General features: G+C 39.0%; 1 protein-coding gene across 1 annotated transcript in view; it reads left to right on the top strand.

The window, feature by feature from the left end:
• Window positions 1–20,389, top strand: part of usp43a (ubiquitin specific peptidase 43a) — a 96,156-nt gene that overhangs the window by 4,101 nt on the left and 71,666 nt on the right. The window contains exon 2 of the mRNA XM_053331886.1: window positions 4,522–4,680. Coding sequence (XP_053187861.1) covers window positions 4,522–4,680 — 159 coding nt within the window. The remainder of the gene's footprint in view (window positions 1–4,521; window positions 4,681–20,389) is intronic.

Raw genomic sequence — 20,389 nt, 5'->3', positions numbered from 1 at the left:
TTTCAGTGGTGTCTATATGTCAGCTGTTGAAGTGAGTGTGGAAGTAATAATGCTTTAACCACTCCATCTCCCACTTATTAAATGCAAGCTAGCCCATTTACAAGTACTGTAACAGAGCCACCATATGCTGTTTGAAAGCAGCATGCATTCCCATGATTCAGTGAGCCGCACTCCATTATACCTACACTGCTGTGACAAAAGGCAATAAAGAAACACAAGAAGAAGTCTGTCTGGGCTGTATCTGTGTAAGCACTACAATATGAGACTTTTTCCCACCAGGTTTATTATGCCTCCCATGATTTATGTACCAAGCCTCAATGACGCAGTGTAGGAAGCCACTGAGGGAATAAATCAATCTTTACTATCCCGGAGTGCTAGACCACGATCACCGAATAATGGAAGAGTCTAGTAGGAGGACTCTCCTGAAGTGAATGGAAATGGCATACATGTTCAAACTGCTCTAAACACCTTGACAGGCACAACCTCCTAGACTTTGGTAGTGCACATGGAGCTTATTTACAGCATCAGCTGTGGATCTTCAGACGATTAATTTCTCAGTTTCAGCAGACCCCGAGGAGCCTTATCCGAGCTGTAAAAACCATTCAGAGGCAATAATTTCCATTGCATCTCATCCCTTCTTATTTCTCACTGATCGCCTGTAAATCCCACACCGGGGATATCTGCGGACATGTAGGCTTTGTTCAGTCTTGACTCACTGGCACCTTTTATCACAGGATATCCAAGCTTCTCTGTGTTTAAGAGAAAATATAGGTGTGCTTCAGAGATGATGCATTTAGATTTGTCATGATGAATGCCTGCCTGTTCTCCATTGCTCTGGAGGTGAATCCAGTGTGGCCTCAGATGACAGAGGAAGGAGCAGGCTGAATTATATGGACGGTAGGAGGAGGATAAGAGGTGCTACACTGCTAAGAGTGGCTCATCTGCGTGTGTGCTTCAAGGGTAGCTGGGCTGACTGGAGCTCAGCTGGTATCTATTACTAAAGGGAATGGTTCTTATATAATAGAGAAGAAAGAAAAAGAGATAACAGAAAGAAAGAAAAGAGAGAGGACTGAGGTTGTATGAGTGTGTGAAAGAGACAGAAAAAGGATGGATGAAACACAGCATGAATGAAGAAAGAGAGTGGTATAAGTGGAGGCAGTAAGTGATGAGTGCCCTGCGTCCAGCCTGTTTAGACAGCAGAGGTGAGCCAGCAACACAAGGCTGCTGAAAAATGAAGCAGCAAATAGAGCAGCCAGTAATGACAGATTCCACCCAGTCTCATTCCAGCCACACCTGTGGGGGGAATGGATACTGTGTGTGTGTGTGTGTGTGTGTGTGTGTGTGAGAGAGAGAAAAGCAAAGTGTGCAGTACCTCTTATAATTTGTCAGTATAACTCTCTGTCCATCACTGGGGAATCCATCCAGGCCTGTTTGTCAGGCTGGACCATGATGAGGTGTGGTAGTGTAAATGTTTTTTTTAGGGAGAGAGAGGAGAGCCATTTGTGTGTTTATAGTGAATTCCTGCCCTGCCAGAGATCTGATCTGTCATTGTTTACAGAATAGGAGGATGGATGTGGGGGTAATGGTGTGAGGTGAAGCAAAGGTAGCAAAGACATGGGTGAGTGGGGGGAGAGGATGCTTCCAGAGTGCTGTCTGACCTCCAAAGTCAACTGGGGGGTCATGACCGTTGTTGTGGAGACTCCGCAGGTCTATGGCTGTCTTTTGTCATTCTGTTATCTTTCTGTAATGCTTTCTTGTTATTTTGTGCATTTTGTAAAAACAAAAACAAAAAAAAGAAAAAGTACTTTGTTTTATCACTTGACCCATGAGTCCTACTCTACATTCCCAAACATTCTCGTTAAAATGAAAATTTAGTTAGCATTGATGAGTAACATCATTCAGATTTCCTCAGTTTCCAGGTCAATAATTACAAGTTAGGTTTAGGTGTCATCTTGAAACTTGAATTAAAAAAAAAAGACTGGGACTTCGATTATGTCATGTTCAAAATGTTCTTCTTAAACCATGCTCAAGTAAACAGCCTTAAACTGAGAAACATTACGAGACTACACAACATTGTTTGAAAGTCTTAGATTAGTGAAAATAACACTGATGAGTAAAATCAATAAATGGAACAAAGCTTGCTTCAAGAGAGATATAATTTAAGAGAAATGCTGTCTTGACCCACCACATTGGGTCAGGCTCCATTAGGTTCGGACTGAGAATCAGATTGTTGGTCTCTAGACTGATCAATAGTTCTTACAAAAAGCTCTCAGGTTGACCCTTACACCTGCCTTTATCCTCTCCTTGACTAGCTCTGAAGTGTTTGCTAAACAAACACTTACAATCCCACCAGGGCTGTGCTCAGGTCAACTCTGAACACTGTGAGTGTTTGCAGAGGAACTCGATATATCAACATACCTGCCTCTGCTCAGTCTCTCATTGTTTTCTTCATTCCAGTTCTCCCCTTTACAAGACAACAAATAATAAAACAAGACTGCATGCCTTGGAATACAACTTAGCCACTTTATGAAATCACTTTACAGTGCCTTTAAGCCTGTGTAGCAGATTTCACCAGAGATACACTGAAAGACAGCACTGTAAACAGATATCAAAGAGATGAGAATAAACTACTATCCCCAGCTGTGATGCACACCCACACACACACCCAAACACTGAGAAAGTGATGAAGGGAACAAAAAGCAGAGATGAGGCCAGCGGCGAAGTTGCCCCCCCCTTCCCTCGTCTTCATGAAGTCATAACCTCTTGATGTCATCAGGTCTCTGTTCCCAGAATCAGCTTGGTGATCGTAACCTTGGCAACTCTCCTTTTCTTGTCCTTTGTGTTTTCATCATCCTTATTTTGATGGTAGCTTTGAGAAACTGTGCTGCCTCAGTTTTCATACTTTTCATTTCTGGGTCAGCCACAACTGTGGAAATAGGGAGACAGAAGAAAAGTCGTAGGCCGGTTGAAACTCCCAACAGCCCCGTTCCTCTTCTCCCTCTCTCCATCTGTCCCTCATCCCTCCATCCCCATGTCAGTGCTTCCTCATAGTGATGAAGCTCATTAGCAGGCTGTCTCTGCCAGGTAGAGGGGGGCCTCCCTCTTGTGTTTATATTTAGATACTGGGATACTGCAGGTATGATGCAGTTATTTTTAATGAGTTGTGGAGCCGAGCCTAGATTCTGTCAGTCACACACAGAGAGGGAGAGACAAAGACGGAGAGACAGAGGAGTAGCCACCTAATGTTATTGCTGTCATTAGTGTTCTCTGTCATTTTTTCTGTCTGACTCATAAACTCACAACTTCTTCCTCATAATTGAATTAGACAGTCTGTTTTCCCCTGATAACACCTGTCAGTTATTGGATATTTTTTGTATGAGTCATCCTTTGGTCGGTGAATTATAAATGTATTTAGAGAATGATTTCTTAAATACGGCTCATCTGATATAGATGTATCTGGTTTTGTTTACTGATGATCTTATGCAGCCAAATTTGGACATATTATTTAATGAGCATGAGTCATAAAATATGACTTAAAAATAAAAACAATGGGATGGGTTTATTTCACTTGTTTCCAGTGTGTCAGTTTTTTTTGTAGTACTAGAACAATCTTCCGTCTGATCTCTTTGAAGGTATTGTCCTTAGTATTCCTCAAATAAGAAAAACTAGACCGGCAACTCACCTAGATCATACTAACTCCACTGGAAATGTCCTTGGAAAAGAGCACATTTCCAAACATAGGTGTGCAATTTAATCTGAATCTAATAAGTCAGATCTTGACTTTATGTTTGATCAATTTTAGTTGACAGAAAATTAATAATTTAGTAATTATTATAGTATAGATATAGTATAAGTAATTAGATCTTTATACGTTTTTTTTTTTCATTTGGATATTGTGTGGCCATTGTAAAACCATTGTAAAACTGTGTTTGCACTTTTTTATATTGCATATTGAATTTTATTGCTCTTTATACATTGTCAATGTTTTTATTTATGTCTAAAGTTGTTTTAAATTATCTTAAATGTTCTTATGGCTCAAGGAGTCCTATCTAATTTCCGTTATATTGTTGTCTGAGCCTCAATATAATGACAATAAAGCTACTAAACTAAACTAAAGTTATATTTGAGTGAACAGTTTTTTCTTTGATTCTGGGATCACCTGATTTGCTGCCTAGTACATGTGACACAGTGAACCCACTGAAGTGCTCTCTGCCACTGATTTTCTTCAGTGAAATTCTCTTTTCACAGAGAGCCCCAAAGATAATTATGAATTATTTAATTACATGGTCTTATTATAGCCAAATAATGTCTGACATATGCTTTTAAATTATTGTACATGTGTAAGAGAGAAAAAACAAGTCTGTGATTTTTCCCCCATCTGTGTGCTTCATGCCAGAGCAGCTCTCAGTTAAAAATTACAAATTACCATGTTCCATGTAATCATGACCTAATTTTGTCAGGATTTAATGACTTTTGAAATCACCCAAAGTGACGGGTTAATTATGTTTTTTCTCTCCCCAGAGCATAGTGGCCAAGTACGGCTCTCAGTTTCGGGGAAACTCTCAGCATGATGCTCTGGAGTTCCTCCTCTGGCTTTTGGATAGAGTTAATGAAGATGTCAATCCAAGCCCCAACAACAACAGCAGCAGCAGCAACAGCAAGACCAAAGCCAATGTCAAGGTGAGTCCTCTACCTACCAGCAGCCGGTCTTTATCACTACTGTTGATTTGACTGGCTTAACATGCTTAACATACTAATCAATTAATCAATACAGGCTCAATGGCAGCAAATGGTTGCCTAATTTGGCTGTCACTTAATAGACATAATTAGCCTGGGTGCACATTACAGATGTGGCATAGCTGCTCTCCTTTTGTTCCTATTACAACGTACAGTGCGAGCATTTCACTGCATATAAGTCTTATAGTTAGAATGTCAAAAATAATTTGGAGTTCTGACACTGAGGTTGGCAAAGTACCGCAGTTTCTCACTGCACTGACTGTTGCTTTCACAGGTTGAAATGACAAACCACTAGCCAGGGGCAGATTATATCAGCTATTGCTATTTAATGTTAATTCAGTGAGTAACTACATGAACAGTTGATTAGGTTTTGTGTGCTCTTTGCAAGCTGTAGTACTCTGCCACAGACTATTTGTGAGGGAAGAAACTCCACGCTGTAACACTGCTGTCTGATGGTGGGTGAATTGAGTGTTTCCGTGGTGCCACATTTCCAGCAGACTAATTTCTTCTCTGTAGCTAATAGCATCACTTCAGTTTCAGGAGTTCCATTCTCAATCACTCAGTGATTTAAGATAATCAACTTAATAGTTAGGACTACCAGTGTTTGGGTTGAGTAGCCTGGGGTGCCAATTTTAGTATGCTATCTGTTATTTCAGTGTTCAGTTTATATAAATATAAGTATGAAATCGGATTCAGTATGGGCAGATACTAAAAATTCTTTTAAAGGACTCAGATCTGGATTGGGAAAAAACTTGAGCGGGACATACTTGCCAAAAATTCAGATTTAGCTCTTGAGCACGAGTTTATGAGAACAGAGGTAGCCCCTAATGTTGGAGCAGAGTCAGTGCTGACTCATTAAATGTGAAGAGGTCACAGACACAATTTGACTGAGTTCTTGAGCCTGACCAGACATCCCAATCTCTTCAAACAAATTAGATTTTGTTGTGAAGTACTTGATAATAACTTCAGAGAGCTGTAATCAGTTGTAGCCAATAAGAACTCAGAAAGCAGCCAAGAGGAATATATTTGATAAGCCTTCTGGTTGAAAATTATTACCTGGTATCTTCATCAAATTTAGTTTTGTGGCTGTATTTTTCTTGACTGCACACATTATTTCACAGGTAGCCAAAACAGTGATCTCCTGCTTCACATGGCTAAGTCAGAGAATGAAATGTGAGAGAATACATGAAAACCTTTCAAGACAGCATGTACAATTATGATCCAGCCTCGGGTGCAGACTTGTGTTGTATGTAACACTGAGGGCATTGTTGTATGAGAGCAGTGCATCGGTTTGAGATATAGTTGGATGACACGCTATGAAATTAAGCAGACCTTTTTATCTACAGCTCATGATGTAAGCATCCCCAACGGTCTGTGAATGGAGCTCACAGTGGAACTGGCTCTGTGGTACATCAACATAGAAATTTTGTAGAAACCCATTGGGCCTTGGTCTGAATTGAGACCATTGTGTGGAGTGAGCCTATGAGATGTAAAAGGAGAAGCTGTTGAAATGGCACTCAGCCATGCCCTCTCTCTGTCTGTCTCTGATGTGGGTTGTTCACCTTGCAACCTTGCAACCTTGCAGTCGGAAAGGAGCCAAGGGTGGACGTGCTGCAGTGAGAGGGAATGAAGTGCAGACACATCATGACGGAACTGATGACGTTTTATCATGACTAGAGTCTGACATTAACTTGCCAAGAAACAACAATCAAATAAAATGTGTCTTTGGCAGACATATGAATTGGATTGCTGTGCAGTTAAATGTCAGACTTCTTGGAAACATGTCTTGCATCTTTAACATCTCTGTTTCAGCTTGTAGGGACAAATACAATAGAAAGTAGGGCTAGGCAATATGGACAAAATCAAATATCACAATATTTTAGACCAAATACCTTGATATCGATATTGCAACAACATTGTAGAGATAGCTGTTGATGCTTTCACAAGATATTTGTGATTTTTGATAAATAATCATCAGTAATGAGGATATAATGACTAAGTGGGGAAAAGGTAAATAATAGAATAGCTATAACAGTCTGGTAAATTCATAAAATTGTATTATCTAGTCTCATATCACAATATCGATATAATATCAATATATTGCCAACCCTAATAGAAAGTATAAAAATAAATGATATGCAGCTGTAATGTAGGTTTGCTTTGGTTATGTGCTTTTTTGTCTTGTTCTCATGTATATTCTCTTTTCAAAGAGGGTCTGGTTGGCTGCTTGTCACACAACTGAGCAGAATCTAATCATCTGATTCTTTGCTGTGTGGGTGGTTTCAATTCTTACATACAGTCACTGATTGCATACATTCATACAAAAAACATTACTGGAAAATGTGTAAAGTCGTATATCTTTATCACAAAGCACTCTGTGTTTATTATTGTATTAGCTTTTTTTTAAATTTATGTTTGAAATTAATTGAATTATTTCTCTACTGATTTTCAACTACATTATTAATTAGTGTCTAACTGTAGTCATCAAGGTAGTCTCCTGTGCTTACACACTTCTGATTTCTCCAGTTCATCTTGGTCAGTAAACCTAATGACAGTATGCAATGGTATAAGTGTGTGTGTGTGTGTGTGTGTGTGTGTGTGTGTGTGTGTGTGTGTGTGTGTGTGTGTGTGTGTGTGTGTGTGTGTGTGTGTGTGTGTGTGTGTGTGTGTGTGTGTGCTCGCATACATTAAATGCTGGATATGAAACCCTGTTGTGATCAGCACCCACTGTGAGAAACCCCTTGTGTTTAATTACATTTTCTAAGTGTCATTCTGGAGGAGTTTGCCTGGAATTTTGGTGGTAGTGATGCTGATCCTGCCGCCACTGTGGGCCTCGCTGCACTGCTAGCTGAAGAAGTCCAGTCCTGTTAGCAAATGAATACTATTATGAGCTGAACTGTCACTGTGCTGCCACCCAATGCCCAGCCCCCCCTCTGTGACAGCAGTGCTAATAGAGGCAGCCTTTATGTTATACAAACAGCTTTGGGCTGTGGCTCTCATTAGGCTTCAAGTGAATTATGATATGATAAAACCAGCTTTCCTGCATAGCTACAAGCAGAGAAGAAGAACCACGCTGGCTTTTTACAGTCGGGATCATGTCTGATTTTCTAAAATGAAACACCCTTTTCCTGTAAATTGATTTCATTCAGGTGGCCCATGCGGTCATGCTTATGTTGCTGATAATGTACAACCACAATTTTGGAGATTACAGGCTTCTCTGTGGATTTGGGGAAATTGGCGACCTCACCTGTGTACAAAACATTTTCATAAAAAGTTGAACAAAAACACTCACACACATCTGAGCCATCCAGTCTCATATTATGTGTTGCATACTGTAATCAACATCTTTGTTACTCTTTGCAACTCATCATGATTATCATATCTGTATGTACCTTAGTTCAGACTTTTAACATTTAGTTTTATTACAACAAAGCACCAGCAGAAACAACAAATCCCTGACACTGACTACACAAAACTCATCTTATAGCATGATATAAACTCATATAATCATCCCAACAGTGTATCACCCTTTTTTACAGCTCAATCTGAAGTGTTGTTCCCTGCACTTCACTAATACACCGTGGAAATACACTGAAATACACATATACACATCTCCATCCATACACACACTCTCTCTCGCAGATCACAGATCCATACTCTGACCCTTTACAAGTCAGATGATGATTGAAGTGCCCTTGGCTGTGCAGAAGAACAACAGATGGGTGATTTGAGCAGATGATGCAAAGGGAGGCAGGAAAGTGACTTTGATTGCTTTGTCTGTCACCAGATCCTCGGAAACAGGCATGGAGGACGATACAGGTCATGCTGAGCTGACAGAAAACTTAACAGTGTCAACATTCCCTCCTGACAGTTTCACAGACATTTAGTGAATGGCATCTTGTTCAGCAGTTCATCCTCCCTCTTCTCATGATCTACCTTCATAGACTTCAGATTGTTTCTTATGCAAAGTTCTGTATTTTTTAATTGAATTAACCAAGTTGAAATTTTGTAACAGACGAAAACCAACACATTTTTAAATACATGGGGCCTGATTTACTAAAGGTTTGTGTGTGTAAACTTGAAATCACCTGCAAAAAAATGTGCAAGCTGATCTACTTACACGGCGCACTGAAGCTTGCATCTTTCATATGTGCAAGATAATACATGCTATTCATTTAGTACATTTGCCACAATGAACATGCAATATGGGGCATTTTTACCCCAGTGTGCAAAATACAGGGAGGAGAAAATGTAAATATGCATTGCAATTTACCAAACTGAAGGTAATTTTGCTGGTGGTAACTGTGTCTATAAATAATACATTTGAAGGGCAGGTATTAACTGGTTGCACGCTGCACACAGATGACTGCTGTCACTGTGGTGAGGAGGAGACGGAGGCACAATGACAGAATATGCAGAGAACAGACTTTTTCCACCTGTGTTAATATTTTTGGAGTGGAATATTCTTGGTTTTACTAACAACATTGTCTTTGTAACAGATACTCTATCTATATTTTCTTGTCCAAACCCCTCATTTAAATACTTCTGTCTGCACCTGTTGTCATTTGCGCAGTTCTTAGTAGATCACCCGCAAAGCACACGCTAACCAAATGTGCAATCTGTTGCACTTCACACGCAGTTAAGTACTCTTTATTTGGGATCTTAGTAAATCAGGCCCATGGTGTACTGTACACAACAGGATGGTTAATATATTTTAATAGGATACAATAAGTGATGTCATTTTATATCCATAATATATATATATATTATACATATAAAGTCAAAAATTACCTTCACAATGACATCATAATGTTCTACAAAAACACTTCCCTGGTCATTACTTAATGCCATAACTCAGAAACAGAAGGGACGATTGTGACCATATTTCACATTTGATCGGATACTGAACTGGTTACACTGATCTTGTGTGCTGCCTGGTTGAAGATGTGTGTGACACATCCACATTTTAGAATTTGTAGTTTCTTTGCAGCAACATATCTGAAGCACCATCTACTGACTCCATGACAAACAGCTTTACTGGCCAAGTTTGTGAATGATTTGTGAACACATACAAGGAAATTGGCTCTGTTTTTTGTTACTCTCAGTGAACATGCTAAAAGTCATTCAACAGAAAAGAGCAACAAACCTGAGTCAAGGGCAAAGACAATGACTAACAAGCGGGAGCAGGTAAGGGACATTTGCTTACACCTGTAGCTGAGAAAATGATCTTGCAATGAATGGGTGACGAGCCAGTGCTGAAATACTGGAGAGGTGATGATCTAAATGAAGGCAGGGGTTGGATGAGCTAAGTCACGTTGTTCCTATCTAGCAACTCAAATCTGTTGTAGGAAGCAGGGCAGCAGGCCTCCTGTTCTTCTGGTAGTCCACTACAAGCTCATTGGTTTTGCTAATATTGAGCTTCAGGTGATCATGTACTCCTCTGTAAAAATAGTCTCTAAGTGAAGACAGCATCTTTTTCACTGGAATCATACATATCAATACAGTGGTATCTTCTGTTTCACCCAAAAAATATCCTTAATAGTAATTTTTATTAAATTCCAAGTCTTCTCCACGAATATTATATGAATCTAGACAGACATGGGTGTAAAGTGCAACTCGACCGGGTTGGCAGAGGCATACAACTGCGAGGAGGTTTTTCTAGTTCCATTAAGCTGCATGTTTCCCACACAACCTGAGCCCAGTCATGTGATCAGTTCAGAAATGTTGGTCACATTCCTCTGTGAACTGCAGTAATGTCAACTGGATGTAATCACAGTCTGAAAATATTTAGATATATATTTTTAATTGATTTGGGGCTATATGTCTGTTCAGGTGATTCAGTTTCTTCTCTCAGTCCAATCCATGTTAGATAATATAGAAATAATCCCAGGGCACATGGGTGAATGTCTGTCTATTTCAGTTTATATAGTTTTAGAGACTGGGGCTATACCCTGCCTTTCAACCGATGGTGCTGGACCATGATAAGTGGTTTAGAGAATGGATGGATGGATGTATTGATTTATTTGAATTCCCATCAGCTAGACTCAAAGAGACAGTGAGTTTCTGTGGTTGTAATTTTTTGTCCCTATGTTTGTAAGTGGGAGATGAGAGGTGTGAGAACAAAACTTTAAAAACACTATTGCATTGTATGTAGTATAGTGTTATCAAATCCCACTACTTATTACATCCTTCAAAATCAGTCAAATCCCCCTAACACTGTATCAACAATAGTTTCACATTTAAAGCTCTACAAAGGAGAGTTTATGTATTTGAATTGTACATGTGGACAATCTAATGTTTGTGTAGCACACCTGCTGTGTGAGCAGTGTCACCAGTCCTGCAGCTTGGCCCAAGTAACATTACGTAATACAAGACTGTGAACACACACAAAGGCAGCTCAGTAATGTTAATCCTCCCTCCAACGGGACATTGCCAAACTCGCTTGGTTTCCCTCTCGCTTCAGTGACACCACATCAGCAGCATTCTTTAGCAGCTAAAAGAAGACCGTAGTGAAATTACAGCTTTGTGCACAATAGCATCTCAAAGCTTCTTTTTTTCCAGTGGTATAATAGTTAATGAAATATGTAACAAAAACATATTGGCTTTTGTTTAGCAAGTGCTGAAAAGATCAGATTAGTGTTATCTCCGTCAGCTCACATGTTACCAAACTGGCAAAAAATTTTCTTGCAATAAGTGTTTGAAAAGAAAGAGGAATAGCTTAAGCTACATGTGGGATCAGCTTTTTTCTTGACCCAGTGTTGTAGTCTAAAACATAGCTACAGCTGCCTATGCACCCTGGCAGATTACATGATATTAAAGGTCAGAATCACACTGAGAACCAGTTTCTCAAGTCATGAGGAAGATTGGCTAAAGAATCCGGATATCTCTGGTGAGAAAAATGTCTCAAGCCAACAAACTAATTCTTTGAATTATCAGAAAATGGCATAAAACTCCCAGTGCTGTGCATACAGTGAGGACATGGAGCGCAGCTACATTCAGCCTCAGGCACTCCATGAGTTGGATTTAGAGTGAGTGCATTTAAAAACTCATCTGTCTCACCCTATGCACAGTAGTGGGATAGGACGTTCACCAATGCAATACCAGTACCAAAGCATTATGTATGCATTATTCCATTTTAAATGTCGATAGTGGTCGGCCTGGGAGGGTTAACTGTGGAGGGAGGGGGATAAAAATCCCCTGGCCCTGGAGCCAACTGCATAGACTTTAAAATCAGGTCAGTGGATGCGGTGAAGCGAGCCCTGTTATCGACAGGGACAGAAATAGTGGAGTTTGATAGCTCTCCATGTGATTTTTGGCTCATGTTCTCCAGGGGGGCATAGAGCAAATGTCGATGAATGAGATGAATCAGCTGACAAGTGGGGTGACTGGGATAGCTGGATGGGTCCTTGATTTGGTGCTTCCCCCTTCTGTGTCAGCCATCAGGGCATTGATGCTCTGATATCACATTCACCTTCATGGTTAAAGTAAAACATGTCTGGAATGAGCATATGAGATGGAAATGTGTTTTGTGTAAAAAAAAATAAAAGAGAAAAAAAAGACAACAACTTTATTTAAAATAATACAGGGAGAATGAAGAAATTAGGGACAATGTGCTTTTCACATAAACTGTGAAGAGCTGTAATGGCACAACATAAAGCAGAAATGATGATCTAGAAATCACTTTTGATCAATCAAAGCTAATGACATTAACACAATATTGGAGAGGAAGAATACAAATGTTCCACTAATATTAACAGTTTCATAAGTTATTTAATTACTTTTACCTTTTCTAAACTACTTATTACAGAGAATATAATTGTAGAGCGAGAGCCAACAAGTTGTTAAAAATACATCATATACTGATCCAGAGCATTTATAGAGTTTTTACAAACTGAGATGAAATTGGACACATCCATTCATAAAAAGCCTTCATTTCACAGTCTTGACTGAACTTGACAGTCCATCTGTGCTGTCTGCTGTCATATATTTCCAGTTTGCTATTGCCAGTCTGTATTCTTTCATCAAGGGTATGTATTTTGTATGTGTATTTGCTCCGTATGTCTGCTCATGCTTTGCATGTTTCATTAGTGCCAGCACTATGTTGTCTTTTTCAGTGCATATTAATAGTGGATGTTGACATGAATATTTCCCATTTCATTGCTTTGATTGTTGTATTATGTCCTTCTGTGTTGCATGTTTCAATTTAGCACCTGTCAAGGTACATCAGTATATTGGTCTTCTCCATTTTTTTAGGAACTGCAGATGAAAAATAACATTTTGGCTAAGTTTGGTCCATTTACAACAAGGTTTATTCATGTGTGCTGTCCTTGTTAAATAAGCCAAACCTGCTGTTAATCAGCCTCAGCAGTCTTCAAAACATGCAATTGCATCATAAAAATAGCAGCTACATATTTGAGTATGCAATTAGGGCTTTTACCTTCAGTAAATATAGAGAGAGTGGAGCAGTCAACCGGGGGAAACAACTGACCCCAACTCCTCCTGGTTACTGAAACCATGTGCTGTTTTATTCACAGAGACATGCACTCACACAGCATTATTGAAAATACCAAATTTAGAGGGAGGACACTGACCCAAGAACTGAGGTAAACAATGCCTAATGCCTAAATGTCTAAAGCATTTTCAGGAAATAATTACTCTTTAGGGATTGCCCAAAGAGTTTGAAATAAAGATTGAATAAATTATTTATTTTAGTCACACCTAAAAAAAAAAAAAAAAAAAAAAAAAAGTAAAATGATGCTGCCTGGTGGTTGTGTCACAGCCAGGTGAAGTTGTTCTGTTGTTGCACCTATAGTCACCCTCCTCACCCTTAACTGCTCAGATCCCTGCTCCCCTACTCCTCCTCTTCTCTCTCTCAGTCTTACACAGGATACATCAAAGCAGGGTAACCCTTCCCACAGTCACCACCCCAAACTCGACCAGCAACCTAATTTTAACAGCAAGTGACTTTTCTGAGATGCCACAAATTCTTTCTGAGAGAGAATGAGAGTAAGGGCTCTTGAACAAACTAGACCTTTTATTGTAACAAGTCTGTTTGTTTAATCCATTTTTCCAATAGGGCTAATGTTGCAGGACAAAAGAAAAAAGTTTAAGATAGGAAAGAAAAATCCTGAAACATGTTCCTTTAACATCCATGCTCATGTTAGTACTTATTACATGACGTACACATGTGTATGCAGTACTTCCCATTCTCTTGAATGACAAAGTGTTTCAAAACGTTTGACTAGTGCTCTACTATATATACAAGATCAGTGTAATGTAGTGTGGAGTAGTTCTGAGGGTTTCTATATTTGATCACTGTGGAACAGCCTGGACAAAGATGACAAGGTTATCCAATTAATCTGTGCTAACCTACCGCTTTAATAGGATTTACACAGGAAGGGGGGGGGGGGGAGAAACTTTTGACGAAAGCCTCAACTCTCTGAAATATCTCTCTACATACATTTCAGCCTTCTCTTTCTTGCCATTGCTTCATCCATAATTCACTTGGCCTGTTCAAGTGTCTTTTTTAAGCCTTTCCTGACGTAATGTCTCGATCTATCGGCTAGTGAAGGATGAATGACTTAGTAGACCTTCTCGTCCCTGTCATTCCCTCTCACTATTCAAACCCTGCAACTTTTGCAGGAATGAAAGATGGATTCTTTGGTGGGATTTGTGCTGCTGTGTACTGGATGAAACAAAGTTGTTGACTTTGCATTATGCTGGGCTCTGTGAATGAAGTTGCCCAGCTCTGACAGCCCTTTGGTATTGCTTTGTGTCACCTCTGAAACACTGCCTATAAAGTTGCCACTTCGGAAACAAATTGAGACACATCAAATTTTTTACTTTGATTTAAATTCCCCAAATTTTCATTTCAAGGTGCAAATGTGTAATATATAAAGTGACTCAGAACAAGAGGGACAGAAGAGAAGACAGTACACATCTAGTACCACATACTCACTACAACATACAGGATGAAACAATGCTGCTTTTCCTGTCTTTTTACTGTAGCTCACTCAAGAAACATGTGTGAGTACCCAGAAAGGAAACAAGGAAAGGAGAAAGGTCAAATGACACTATTATATTAGTTTTTTTGTTTTTTTAAAGAATTGTAATGGAGGTTCTAATAGAGGTTGTGAGAGTGAGAAGAGAGATCCATGCAGAGGTGTTTGTGCTTGAGAGCCACACATGTAACCTACCAGTATCTGCTACTAGCCTCTCACAGCCAGATTGCAACAGATGTAAGTCTGAAAACAAGAGTATCAGAGTCTATTTAAGACTGACAGCTATTAAAAATAAAGCAATGCCCAGGTATAAACTAGTGGACTAACTGAGTATGATTTTTCAGCTGTCTGAAATTTAGGCTCTGGTACATTTATTGGGGAAAGGGTTAGGGTTAGGGTTAGGGTTTTCCATTTTTAAAAATTTAAAATAGTAAGATCAGTATCAATAATGTGTATCGCCAAGACTAGTACTTGCTGTACTTGTATTCAGTTGGTTCAGACCAAATAAGTAAAAGTGAATTGTTGCCTGCTCTGATTTATTACAAACCAAGAAGTGTAAACATGAAATTGTATTGACTGGCAGCTAACTCATTCATCGGACAGTTTTAGTGACTGCTTTATGTTGATTTATATTATCTGGTTTAACAAACAGCTTACAAAGTGGTAATGTAAAGCAGAGGTAACTGGACCTCATCTCTCATCTCTAATGTGGAAGCAGGATGCAAAAAGGAGTGTTTTATAAGTGGGTAGTTATTGTGTAGCTAAGTTTCTCTCTCTCTCTCTCTCTCTGTTTTTTGTTTTTTTCCAATTCAGAAAATTGTGTCCACACTTTTGTCTAGTACTGTACTGTGTATATATATTATACATTTAAGGAGTGATGGCATACAGTGCCAGTGAGTTACATCTTTCCATTCTCTTATATGAGAGTGTCCAAACTTTGTATGTGTCCCCATGGTTACAGCTTCCTCATACATCACTTCATTTCCATGATCAGCAGATGGCTTTAATATTAGTTTAGCTTTTGAATTCTTATTCATGTGGTCTCAGGCTGGTTATTTAGTCAAGAGCTTTATTGACAGCTCTCCCACTAGCCTATCCAACGGGCAAACATCAACCCTGTCTCCGCGAAATGGTGTTCATACACAACTAAATTGTTTTCCCAATTATGTTCCACTAGCAAACATAATCGCTGCCTGGATTATGTTCATAGGTAACATTTTACTGCTAGTCCAATATATCCATACACAATGTAATATTGCTGTAGTGGATAGTGCAATGAAAGACTGGATATTTTGGTGGAGGAAAAAACTGTAACACTCTCTCTAAACTTTTCACTCATTTATGCAGCATCAACGTTTTTTACAACTTGCCAAATATGTTAATTAACAACATTCTCTCATTATGTTTAGAGAAAATGTAAAGTGTAATTCAGCTAGTGTATAAATGTACTTGCTGTTGCAATTTAGCTGTGTATGATTGTAAATTCTAGGAGACAGTGTTGGAAACACATCAAAGTGTGTTTAAACTGCACCAAATACTATGTATGCAAGCTAATTTATTTCTGGCCTTGAAAGACCACTATTATAGTGGGGTGGCTTTGCCAGACTCCTGCCAGAGGAGTCCCAGCCTCCTTATCCATAAAACTGATCCACAATCTCATAATGCACATCAGGATCAGAATCACTCAAAACATAATAACTTTGGCTTTAAAGCAACTTTAATTTAATCAAAACCATCACACAACTGAAAAAAAAAATCCCCTGTCTCTAATAGGAACAGTGTTGCTGTTAGTCGAAAGACTAAACGCTAAAAATCTGAATGGACCTGTTGCTGCAGAAAAACCAGATAGTAGTAATCACATACAGTAAATCATGTATGGCATTTCTATGACATATGAGTGACATAGAGGCAAGTAGAAACCAGAGCATTGAGTGACACTCAGCAGTGGAGCAGCCCTACAGAAGAGTGCTGTGACTGAAATGCCAAAGCTGCAGGAGGATATGAAAAATTAATTATGTCCCCTCAGGAAGCAAAACAGTTGAACATAGAAGGGGAGACACAGAGCAGATCCATAAGTGGGAGCAAAATTAGTTCAGTAATTGATTAATGCTCAGGAGATGGCAGCAAGTACATTCTACTGGTCACCTCCTATCCTCTGCACCCCCTTCATCTCCTAGTGGTGTCCTTCCTATGTATGTATGTGTATTCATGCGTGACAGAAAGTTGAAGAGTTTTCAGGATGAGCTTTTAAAAACCTCTCTTGCATTTTTGACAAGAGTGAACAGAGATGCCTTTGCTTGGTTTTCCATTCATGCTCTTTTCTTTCACTTTTTTCCCTCTTAGCAAGCAGCGATCCTCTTTTAGGTCAGGAATGTGTGTTGTTTTCTTAATCCTGATTCTCCATATTTCCTGCTCCTCTGCCAGAATACACACACACGCACACACACACACACACACACGCACACACATACAGTATGCATTTAGACAAAGCACAGTAACTCAAGGTGGATACTTACTGTAAAAGGCTTTTAATGGATCCTACTACATGAATGAGATATTCACTGCACTTCTCAGGAAACACTTAATTAAGAGGAGGAAGGAAGGAAAGGAGGGAGGAAAGAAGGAAGGAGGGAAGGAAGAAGGATAAAAAGGAGGGAGGAAGGAGGAAGGAAAGGAGGGAAGAAATAAGGAAGGAGGTAGGAAAGAAAGAGCGAAGGAGGTAAGGAAGGAAAGAAGGGAGGGAGGAGGGAAGGAAGAAGGAAGAATGAAGTAAAAGAGGGAGGAAATAAGGAAGGAGGGAGGAAAGAAAGAGCGAAGGAGGTAAGGAAGGAAAGGAGGGAGGAAGGAAAGAAGGAAGGAAGGGAGGAAAAAAGGAACAAGTCAAAACAGACAGGGTTAAATGATCTTTACATTCTATTATTTTATATCATTTTCATAAGGACTTAATTTAGAGAGGTGAAATCAAATTTTAGATCTCTCAGTGAATAAGAAAATCATGAAAATGATAGATTTGAAGAGGTGAAAAGAACTCCACTTTCTCTCACAGCAACACACACATATTATGACTAAAAAGTGAGTAATGATACAGAATTAGCATGCTTTATGACACTGAGTTAGGAGGATTCATGTGGGAGTGAGTGAATGAATGAATGCTGTGCAGTATGTCCATGACTGTTTCTGGCCAGGGGATGTAAGACAGGTTTCTCTGAAAGATGTAGTCAAACTGTGCAATTTGAAAACCGTTTCTAATAACCAGTACTCAAGGAGTAAATGGTGTATTTGTTGCTGTTAGTGAGTATTTTCAGGAGCATAAACATTGTGGCTCCTTGCTGTGTTTTTGATTTGTGGACAACAATAGAGCTCTATGCCACAGGGGAATCAGCTATATCAAGCTTTCACTACACAAGCAATACTTATTCATAGGATGAATTTATGGTTGGTCTTTTCATGGGATTTATTAACAGTAAAAGAAAAATTTGAATATTACCAGACTTATCCTTTAATGTAATGTGATGTAAGGTTATTCAACATATTCATGCAGCCTTTACAATAAAAGCTTTTAGGACTGGAAGTATGTTTTTCTTTTGAGATTGGAGATGCATTTTTGCATCATAAGTAACTGTTAATTCCATGATATCATTTGGGAAGAGTCAGTTATAGCAATTGCTTAAATGTTTAATATACAGTCATCTCCCAAGATATTTAAGATAGGAAATACTTTATTGTCCCCTTAGGGAAATTTTTCTTGGGTTCAGCATCACTACATCATAAAACATTTATCTCCACACACTTTGCAGCATCCATAAAATCATTCATACAAAAAATAAAAATATAAAAGACTGATAAAACCAATACAACTGACAAAACCAGGAAAGTAAAACTGTACTAGCATTACACATTGTACCAGAATTTTGCACTTTCAACATGCAGGATTCTGCTTCTGTAACATTTCTGTTGTTTGTTGAATGTGCACAGTGTTTATTTATGATGAGGATCAAATATGTTAAATTGGTACTATGAATGGCTATGAAATCTGACTTGTGGTTAAGAGATACAGATACCTGGTGACGATTAGTTGCTATATGTGGTTAGTTGTCAGTAAGTCTGACAAGCGGGTAGTGAAGAAGTAAAAAACAATCTGCCTCAAATCCCCAGAGGCATTTCTGTAACATTTTTCACACTCATTTGTCTTCTGTGTGATCACTGTGTTATCAAAAACTGGTCCTGCTGGTGCGCTTGAAACTGAAACAAGATGCACACGTTTAAAAAAAAAAAAATTCAAGTAAACAAAGTCTCTCCCGCAGGTCTATTGTTCCAAGTTATTTGCACCACACCCACATTTGCAAGCTTTTCTTCCTTATATGGTTGTGACTTCCTGGTGCCTTTGGGCTTGTGGAACAGGACTGATAGCTGCGATGCAGTCTGACCTGTTCCTGTCACCTGTTCTCCATTGTTCTTTATTTTCCTCAGTGGTTTCCTCAGAACATTTTTATATCTCATTCAAACCCAAGCCATTTAGTTTCATATTCAGTCAAAACTATTTTATTTCTCTTAGATGTGTGAACAATTAATAGGAAAAGACAGTTTCACTTGTTGGCATATCAGTTTTTTATTGTTGGAAGTATTGTGCAGAGAAAATGATCAGTATCTTGAAAGTATCATAATAGCTTTGAGAAAAACACACTTCATTCATGACAAATTGATGTGCACCAGAAAAAACAAAATTTAGATTTTTAGTCTCAGATTTATCAGTTTGTCATTTGCAGTGTGCTACTTTAGATTGTTGCTGACTTTGCGTGGGTGTATGCATTTTGCCTTGGTTTTACTGATTATATGTTAATGAGCCAGTGTGGCAGATTTAGCAGAAGGATAAAGGGTTTAAAAATGGATGCAGACCTTGTGCTTCCCAAAACAGAAACCCTTTAAACAGTACCAGCAGCATTATTACTTAATCATATGCCTCATTCAAGGCCAAGGAAGAAAGCGCCTTCTACATTTCATAAAGTTTAAAGTGGTCATACTGTATAATAACACTTTCAAGGCAGCTTTTTTAAGGTAGATGTGTGTGTGTGTGTGTGTGTGTGTGTGTGTGTGTGTGTGTGTGTGTGTGTGTGTGCGTGTGTGCGTGTGCGCGTGCGCGTGCGCGTGTGTGTTTACATGTCTCACGAGTTTTGTGTGATGTAATGCATACCAGTGGAGCACAGTTTATTGCATTAAAAATCACTTTGATGACTCTTTTTTCCAGGTTTTATTAAATTCTGACAGCAAAATCAATCAAAGGCAGACATGATTCCTCTGCCTAAGAGCATTGTGAAAGATTCTGCTTTCTAACATCTCAGAGAGAGTTTATGAAGACATCAGCCAGTCTTAAGTGGTGATCTCGTTTCTCTTTAAAAGTTCTCATCTTGTCCTTTGGCATGAGATCCTTCGCTTTTTGGCTCTAAATGCCAAGCTCAGGTCAAAGGGACCCAGCTAGGCTCTGGCATCAGCAATCCCAAAGCTCCTCTCTTATCTAAGCGAGTTCAAACACCCTTATAGGACTCATCCGTTTTAAACGCTAATTAATTATTTCCCCTTCATCTCAATGACTCACGTCAGTTCGTTTATTTCTCTAGATCAATATTTGCCTGGGAATAAACACTTCCAGTGTG

The sequence above is a fragment of the Scomber japonicus genome, chromosome 2, assembly GCF_027409825.1.
Source record: "Scomber japonicus isolate fScoJap1 chromosome 2, fScoJap1.pri, whole genome shotgun sequence".
Classification (NCBI taxonomy): Eukaryota; Metazoa; Chordata; class Actinopteri; order Scombriformes; family Scombridae; genus Scomber; species Scomber japonicus.
This window is presented reverse-complemented; position numbering and strand designations above follow the sequence as displayed.